The sequence below is a fragment of the Oncorhynchus mykiss genome, chromosome 8, assembly GCF_013265735.2.
Source record: "Oncorhynchus mykiss isolate Arlee chromosome 8, USDA_OmykA_1.1, whole genome shotgun sequence".
Taxonomy (NCBI): Eukaryota; Metazoa; Chordata; class Actinopteri; order Salmoniformes; family Salmonidae; genus Oncorhynchus; species Oncorhynchus mykiss.
The window spans coordinates 86,944,327-86,953,765 of record NC_048572.1 but is presented as its reverse complement, the minus strand read 5'-3'; the positions used below and the strand labels follow the sequence as shown (position 1 = coordinate 86,953,765).

General features: G+C 49.9%; 1 protein-coding gene across 2 annotated transcripts in view; it reads left to right on the top strand.

Moving 5' to 3' along the window:
- Positions 1-388: 388 nt before the first annotated feature.
- LOC110517235 (GTP-binding protein Rheb) overlaps positions 389-9,439 on the top strand; it is a 32,777-nt gene continuing 23,726 nt past the window's right edge. For both annotated transcript variants that reach the window (XR_005052993.1, XM_036986640.1), the window contains exons 1-2: positions 389-664; positions 1,696-1,767. Coding sequence is in view for 1 of the 2 variants with exons in the window: in XM_036986640.1 (XP_036842535.1) it covers positions 613-664; positions 1,696-1,767 (124 nt within the window). In the remaining variant the exon portion in view is untranslated. The remainder of the gene's footprint in view (positions 665-1,695; positions 1,768-9,439) is intronic.

Below are 9,439 nucleotides of genomic sequence, written 5' to 3'. Positions count from 1 at the left end.
GGTTGTTAGATCGAATCCCTGAGTTGACAAGGTAAAACATCTGTCGTTCTGCCCCTGAACAAGGCAGTTAACTCCACTGTTCCTAGGCCGTCATTGTAAATAACAATTTGTTCTTAACTGACTTGCCTCGTAAAATAATGACATCAATCTTTACTAGGGCACTACTCTACAGTTTACTAGACCTAATTTCAGCAGTACAGTAACGGAGTCATGGAATGATTCATTATCCCACTCTATTACAGACACACCGGACAATGAATGAAAATGGAGTCTCAGATAGACTGACAGCATTGTTGATCCAATCACTGTTACGCGTGAGACATAAAGCCCGCCTTTATTCTGTACACAACCAATCAGCATCGGGCATTGATGGCTAATTCATGAGATCACAAAGGGGAGTGACGCAGATGTTATAGACGCCCCACATTTCTATTAAATCTACAGGAATTCAAATGTCTAATCTGTAAATGTCTAATTTCTTATTTTACGAGAATAAATAGTGATTTAAAAAAGAGACACACAGACTGCTCTGCTTGTGACATGCTAACGCCGTTCCTGTTGGAGGTTGCTGCTGTCCACCGTGAAGATTAGATGGGATAGCCAACACGAGATATGCCGCAACCCAAATCACGAAAAATCGCCATTCTCGGGTACAGATCCGTAGGTGAGTTCCATTTAGCTGTCCACCATGAAAAAAAAGAGACAAAATGCTTGTTTTAGCCGTTCTTTAGCTGTAGGTAGAGACTGCGCGCGGGTCACGGATTACTCTCTCTTTATAATAGAGTTAAATTATAGGGAGTACAATCTGTCACGAAACATCTCGTTTGAAGAAATGAGAGAGTGCCACACCAGTTGAGACAGTGGCCTAGTAGTCACGGCCCAACTCGACATTGACTAGATATTACTCCGTGTGGATCGTCTTGGAAGTGTTTTAGTATGGATGTTGCCCAATTCATGAAACACTTCTATCTGAGAATGTGCTTTGTTCAGTTGGCCTGGCATATAGGGTTGGCTACTGTAGCTGACATGCCTGCTACTGTAAAGATTACTGTAGCTGACAGGCCTGCTACTGTATAGACTACTGTAGCTGACAGGCCAACTACTGTAAAGACTAATGTAGCTGACAGACCTGCTACTGTAAAGACTACTGTAGCTGACAGGCCAACTACTGTAAAGACTACTGTAGCTGACAGGCCTACTACTGTAAAGACTACTGTAGCTGACAGGCCTACTACTGTAAAGACTACTGTAGCTGACAGGCCTACTACTGTAAAGATTACTGTAGCTGACAGGCCTACTACTGTAAAGACTACTGTAGCTGACAGGCCTATTACTGTAAAGACTACTGTAGCTGACAGGCCTACTACTGTAAAGACTACTGTAGCTGACAGGCCTACTACTGTAAAGACTACTGTGGCTGACAGGCATGCTACTGTATACTACTGTGTACTACTGTATACTACTGTTTACTACTGTGTACTACTGTATACTACTGTGTACTACTGTGTACTACTGTATACTACTGTTTACTACTGTGTACTACTGTATACTACTGTTTACTACTGTATACTACTACTCAACACAGAATAGAAGTCTACTCACCATATGTACTGTATGAGAGAGAGAGAAATAATTAAATTTATATTTTCTCCAAAAAACTGATAAATTACATTCTCTGTGTTTTTTTTCCTGTAGGAAAGTCCTCGCTAACGATTCAGTTTGTGGAAGGCCAGTTTGTCGACTCCTATGATCCAACGATAGAAAACAGTAAGTGTCTTTAGAAAGCCATGTCAGATACACACAGGAATACTCCCAGCTCTGAGACTCTGCTGTGAATCTGGTGGAACTCTGTAGTAGTAATTTATTCAAATATGATAGTTTGGGATTTTTACCTTGCTCCCCTGAAGTGTTTCAGCTCGATCTGGTACAACTTGTGACACACACACACACACACACACACACACACACACACACACACACACATATACACACATATATACACACACACACACATACACACACACACACACACACACACACACACACACACATTTTAAATACTTTATTTTCGATCCACCAATCAAATTTAACAAAACAAAAGGATCCGAACGTTTCAAAGATCCCTGTATGGGTACATGGGTACAGAAAGCACCTCCTTCTCCAGACTGCAGGCTGTCCCAGCTAACCACGAGAGGCTGGCAAAAGGGCTGCTCCGTGTAGCCGTCTAATGAGCAGCCCACTTCCACAATGAGCACCTCCCCCTGGCCTCACCCCACATCAACAATATCTGGCGTATTTGGCACAAAGAAATCAACATGTAAACCAGATGTGTGTGTCTGCTTCACACACACACGTCTGGTTTACTATTTTTTTTGTGGTGACTAAACAATTGATTTCCATTAAATATCCTATTTTCCCTGACCCCTGACCCCTAACCTTAATTATAATGCTATCCCTAAACCTAACCCCTAACAGTGGGTTTTGACTAGAGGCGGGGCCGCCTTCTCTTGACAAAGCGCCAATGCTGACCCTGACCCTAACCCTGACCCTAACCCTAACCCTTTCGGTTACGAGTCCAACACTCTAACCACTAGGCTACCTGCCACCCCTACACTCTAACCACTAGACTACCTGCCGTCCCTACACTCTAACCACTAGGTTACCTGCCGTCCCTACACTCTAACCACTAGTCTACCTGCCACCCCTACACTCTAACCGCTAGGCTACCTACCCCCCTACACTCTAACCACTAGGCTACCCTGCCGCCCCTACACTCTAACCACTAGACTACCTGCCGTCCCTACACTCTAACCACTAGGTTACCTGCCGTCCCTACACTCTAACCACTAGTCTACCTGCCACCCCTACACTCTAACCACTAGGCTACCTGCCGTCCCTACACTCTAACCACTAGGTTACCTGCCGTCCCTACACTCTAACCACTAGGCTACCTGCCACCTCTACACTCTAACCACTAGGCTACCTGCCTCCTCTACACTCTAACCACTAGGCTACCTGTCGTCCCTACACTCTAACCACTAGGCTACCTGCCTCCCCTACACTCTAACCACTAGGCTACCTGCCGCCCCTACACTCTAACCACTAGTCTACCTGCCACCCCTACACTCTAACCACTAGACTACCTGCCGCCCCTACACTCTAACCACTAGGTTACCTGCCGTCCCTACACTCTAACCACTAGTCTACCTGCCACCCCTACACTCTAACCACTAGGCTACCTGCCGCCCCTCCACTCTAACCACTAGGCTACCTGCCGCCCCTACACTCTAACCACTAGGTTACCTGCCGTCCCTACACTCTAACCACTAGTCTACCTGCCACCCCTACACTCTAACCACTAGGCTACCTGCCGCCCCTCCACTCTAACCACTAGGCTACTTGCCGACCCTACACTCTAACCACTAGGCTACCTGCCACCCCTACACTCTAACCACTAGGCTACCTGCCATCCCTCCACTCTAACCACTAGACTACCTGCCGTCCCTCCACTCTAACCACTAGGCTACCTGCCGCCCCTCCACTCTAACCACTAGGCTACCCTGCCACCTCTACACTCTAACCACTAGGCTACCTGCCCCCCCTACACTCTAACCGCTAGGCTACCTACCGTCCCCACACTCTAACCACTAGTCTACCTGCCACCCCTACACTCTAACCACTAGGCTACCTGCCACCCCTACACTCTAACCACTAGGTTACCTGCCGTCCCTACACTCTAACCACTAGACTACCTGCCACCCCTACACTCTAACCACTAGGCTACCTGCCACCCCTACACTCTAACCACTAGGTTACCTGCCGTCCCTACACTCTAACCACTAGTCTACCTGCCACCCCTACACTCTAACCACTAGGCTACCTGCCACCCCTACACTCTAACCACTAGGCTACCTGTCGTCCCTACACTCTAACCACTAGGTTACCTGCCGCCCCTACACTCTAACCACTAGGTTACCTGCCGTCCCTACACTCTAACCACTAGGCTACCTGCCGCCCCTACACTCTAACCACTAGGTTACCTGCCGTCCCTACACTCTAACCACTAGGCTACCTGCCGCCCCTACACTCTAACCACTAGGCTACCTGCCGTCCCTACACTCTAACCACTAGGCTACCTGCCGCCCCTACACTCTAACCACTAGGCTACCTGCCCCCCCTACACTCTAACCGCTAGGCTACCTACCGTCCCCACACTCTAACCACTAGTCTACCTGCCACCCCTACACTCTAACCACTAGGCTACCTGCCACCCCTACACTCTAACCACTAGGTTACCTGCCGTCCCTACACTCTAACCACTAGACTACCTGCCACCCCTACACTCTAACCACTAGGCTACCTGCCACCCCTACACTCTAACCACTAGGTTACCTGCCGTCCCTACACTCTAACCACTAGTCTACCTGCCACCCCTACACTCTAACCACTAGGCTACCTGCCACCCCTACACTCTAACCACTAGGCTACCTGTCGTCCCTACACTCTAACCACTAGGTTACCTGCCGCCCCTACACTCTAACCACTAGGTTACCTGCCGTCCCTACACTCTAACCACTAGGCTACCTGCCGCCCCTACACTCTAACCACTAGGTTACCTGCCGTCCCTACACTCTAACCACTAGGCTACCTGCCGCCCCTACACTCTAACCACTAGGCTACCTGCCGTCCCTACACTCTAACCACTAGGCTACCTGCCGTCCCTACACTCTAACCACTAGGCTACCTGCCACCCCTACACTCTAACCACTAGTCTACCTGCCACCCCTACACTCTAACCACTAGGCTACCTGCCACCCCTACACTTTAACCACTAGGCTACCTGCCACCCCTACACTCTAACCACTAGTCTACCTGCCACCCCTACACTCTAACCACTAGGCTACCTGCCACCCCTACACTCTAACCGCTAGGCTACCTACCCCCCTACACTCTAACCACTAGGCTACCTGCCTCCCCTACACTCTAACCACTAGTCTACCTGCCGCCCCAACACTCTAACCACTAGTCTACCTGCCACCCCTACACTCTAACCACTAGACTACCTGCCACCCCTACACTCTAACCACTAGACTACCTGCCACCCCTACACTCTAACCACTAGACTACCTGCCATCCCTCCACTCTAACCACTAGGTTACCTGCCATCCCTACACTCTAACCACTAGACTACCTGCCATCCCTCCACTCTAACCACTAGGTTACCTGCCATCCCTACACTCTAACCACTAGGTTACCTGCCTCCCCTACACTCTAACCACTAGTCTACCTGCCGCCCCAACACTCTAACCACTAGTCTACCTGCCACCCCTACACTCTAACCACTAGACTACCTGCCACCCCTACACTCTAACCACTAGACTACCTGCCATCCCTCCACTCTAACCACTAGGCTACCTGCCTCCCCTACACTCTAACCACTAGGTTAACTGCCGCCCCTACACTCTAACCACTAGGCTACCTGCCGCCCCTACACTCTAACCACTAGGCTACCTGCCACCCCTACACTCTAACCACTAGACTACCTGCCACCCCTACACTCTAACCACTAGGCTACCTGCCATCCCTACACTCTAACCACTAGACTACCTGCCACCCCTACACTCTAACCACTAGGCTACCTGCCGTCCCTACACTCTAACCACTAGTCTACCTGCCACCTCTACACTCTAACCACTAGACTACCTGCCATCCCTCCACTCTAACCACTAGGTTACCTGCCATCCCTCCACTCTAACCACTAGGCTACCTGCCATCCCTACACTCTAACCACTAGTCTACCTGCCACCCCTACACTCTAACCACTAGGCTACCTGCCATCCCTACACTCTAACCACTAGGCTACCTGCCATCCCTACACTCTAACCACTAGTTTACCTGCCATCCCTACACTCTAACCACTAGGCTACCTGCCATCCCTACACTCTAACCACTAGGCTACCTGCCCCCCCTACACTCTAACCACTAGACTACCTGCCGCCCCTACACTCTAACCACTAGACTACCTGTAGCCCCTACACTCTAACCACTAGTCTACCTGCCACCCCTACACTCTAACCACTAGGCTACCTGCCGCCCCTCCACTCTAACCACTAGGCTACCTGCCGTCCCTACACTCTAACCACTAGGCTACCTGCCGCCCCTCCACTCTAACCACTAGGCTACCTGCCACCCCTACACTCTAACCATGACTGGTCTCTCAGTTCCCTTCTTCTTATCAGCCTTGATGTCGGACCACTTCTTTTTTTACGACGTCACTGTCCCCCGGCGGCAGAGACAGACCTTGGCCACTCTTCGCCCATCCTCTCTTTCTGGTCTCTGCCGTGACCCTGCCGTGACCCCTGCAGTTATTCAGTCTCCCCAACAGCAACCTTTTCCTGGCTGCCATTTCTTCCACCGTCACTCTTCAACCTCTTTGTTTGCTGTAGTTTGTGTTGTGCTATCCATTTCTGGGTTTTGATGTAGCTAATCTGATGGCTACAATTTGTGAGAAATATCCAAATTACCCAAATCCCATCATCCCTGTCACACAGGCTTATTTATTGGTGTCGAGCACGTCACTAATGTCAATGACACGTGACAAAATATGTACGGAAGTTTCTAAGAAGCTTTGAATTACTAAGAACTTCAATGTGTTTCGTTAATCCGGCCCCAGCACCCCAAAAGGATAGTAAAACCAAACACACACACACACCACACCACACCACACACACCACACCACACCACACACACACACACACACACAGTTCCCCTCTCTCTATAATAGCCTTCTTTACCAGTAAATATACAGTGTCTTAGTAGTGAAGTGGAGTCTGATTTTGCTGGTACAGCCCTTCTCCTCCTACATCTCCTTCTCCACATCCTCCTCTTCCTCCTCCACATCCTCCTCTTCCTCCTCCACATCCTCCTCCTCCTTCTCCACATCCTCCTCTTCCTCCTCCACATCTTCCTCCTCCTTCTCCACATCCTCTTCCTCCTCCTCCTCCTTCTCCACATCCTCTTCCTCCTCCACATCCTCCTCCTCCTTCTCCACATCCTCCTCTTCCTCCTCCTCCTTCTCCACATCCTCCTCTTCCTCCTCCACATCCTCCTCTTCTTCCTCCACATCCTCCTCTTCCTCCTCCACATCCTCCTCCTCATCCTCCTCCTCCTTCTCCACATCCTCCTCTTCTTCCTCCTCCTTCTCCACATCCTCCTCTTCCTCCTCCACATCCTCCTCTTCCTCCTCCACATCCTCCTCTTCCTCCTCCACATCCTCCTCCTCCTCCTTCACATCCTCCTCCTCCTCCTTCTCCACATCCTCCTCTTCATCCTCCTTCTCCACATCCTCCTCCTCCTTCTCCACATCCTCCTCTTCCTTCTCCACATCCTCCTCTTCCTCCTCCACATCCTCCTCTTCCTCCTCCACATCCTCCTCTTCCTCCTGCACATCCTCCTCCTCCACATCCTCCTTTTCCTCCACATCCTCCTCTTCCTCCTCCACATCCTCCTCTTCCTCCTCCACATCATCCTCCTCCACATCCTCCTCCTCCACATCCTCCTTTTCCTCCACATCCTCCTCTTCCTCCTGCACATCCTCCTCCTCCTCCTCCACATCCTCCTTTTCCTCCACATCCTCCTCCTCCTCCTCCACATCCTCCTCTTCCTCCTCCACATCATCCTCCTCCACATCATCCTCCTCCACATCCTCCTTTTCCTCCACATCCTCCTCTTCCTCCTCCACATCCTCCTCTTCCTCCTCCACATCATCCTTCTCCACATCCTCCTCCTCCACATCCTCCTTTTCCTCCACATCCTCCTCTTCCTCCTCCACATCCTCCTCCTCCTCCACATCCTCCTCCTCCTCCACATCCTCCTCCACATCCTCCTCCTCCTTCTCCACATCCTCATCCTCCACATCCTCATCCTACTCCTCCTTCTCCACATCCTCCTTCTCCACATCCTCCTTTTCCTCCACATCCTCCTCTTCCTCCTCCACATCCTCCACATCCTCATCCTCCTTCTCCACATCCTCCTCCTCCTTCTCCACATCCTCCTCTTCCTCCTCCACATCCTCCACATCCTCATCCTCCTTCTCCACATCCTCCTCCTCCTTCTCCACATCCTCCTCTTCCTCCTCCACATCCTCCACATCCTCATCCTCCTTCTCCACATCCTCCTCCTCCTTCTCCACATCCTCCTTCTCCACATCCTCATCCTCCTTCTCCACATCCTCATCCTCCTTCTCCACATCCACATCCTCCTCCTCCTTCTCCACATCCTCCTCCACATCCTCCACATCCTCCTCCTCCTTCTCCACATCCTCCTTCTCCACATCCTTCTCCACATCCTCCTTCTCCACATCCTCCACATCCTCATCCTCATCCTCCTTCTCCACATCCTCCTCCTCCTTCTCCACATCCTCAATCTCTACATCCTCCTCCTCCTTCTCCACATCCTCCTTCTCCACATCCTCCTTCTCCACATCCTCCTTCTCCACATCCTCCTCCTCCTTCTCCAAATCCTCCTTCTCCACATCCTCCTCCTCCTCCACATCCTCCTCCACATCCCCCAGACTCTCTTATCCAGAGCCACTACAGTAGTGAGTCATTTAGCAGACTCTCTTATCCAGAGCCACTACAGTAGTGATTCATTTAGCAGACTCTCTTATCCAGAGACATACAGTAGTGAATCATTTAGCAGACTCTCTTATCCAGAGACCTACAGTAGTGAATCATTTAGCAGACTCTCTTATCTAGAGCCACTACAGTAGTGAGTCATTTAGCAGACTCTCTTACCTAGAGCCACTACAGTAGTGAGTCATTTAGCAGACTCTCTTATCCAGAGCCACTACGGTAGTGAGTCATTTAGCAGACTCTCTTATCCAGAGACCTACAGTAGTGAGTCATTTAGCAGACTCTCTTATCCAGAGACCTACAGTAGTGAGTCATTTAGCAGACTCTCTTATCCAGAGACCTACAGTAGTGAGTCATTTAGCAGACTCTCTTATCCAGAGACCTACAGTAGTGAGTCATTTAGCAGACTCTCTTATCTAGAGCCACTACAGTAGTGAGTCATTTAGCAGACTCTCTTATCTAGAGCCACTACAGTAGTGAGTCATTTAGCAGACTCTCTTATCTAGAGCCACTACAGTAGTGAGTCATTTAGCAGACTCTCTTATCTAGATCCACTACAGTAGTGAATAATTTAGCAGACTCTCTTATCTAGAGCCACTACAGTAGTGAGTCATTTAGCAGACTCTCTTATCCAGAGACCTACAGTAGTGAGTCATTTAGCAGACTCTCTTATCTAGAGCCACTACAGTAGTGAGTCATTTAGCAGACTCTCTTATCCAGAACCACTAAGCTGACTCTCTTATCCAGAGCCACTTACAGTAGTGAGTCAGTTAGCAGACTCTCTTATCTAGAGCCACTACAGTAGT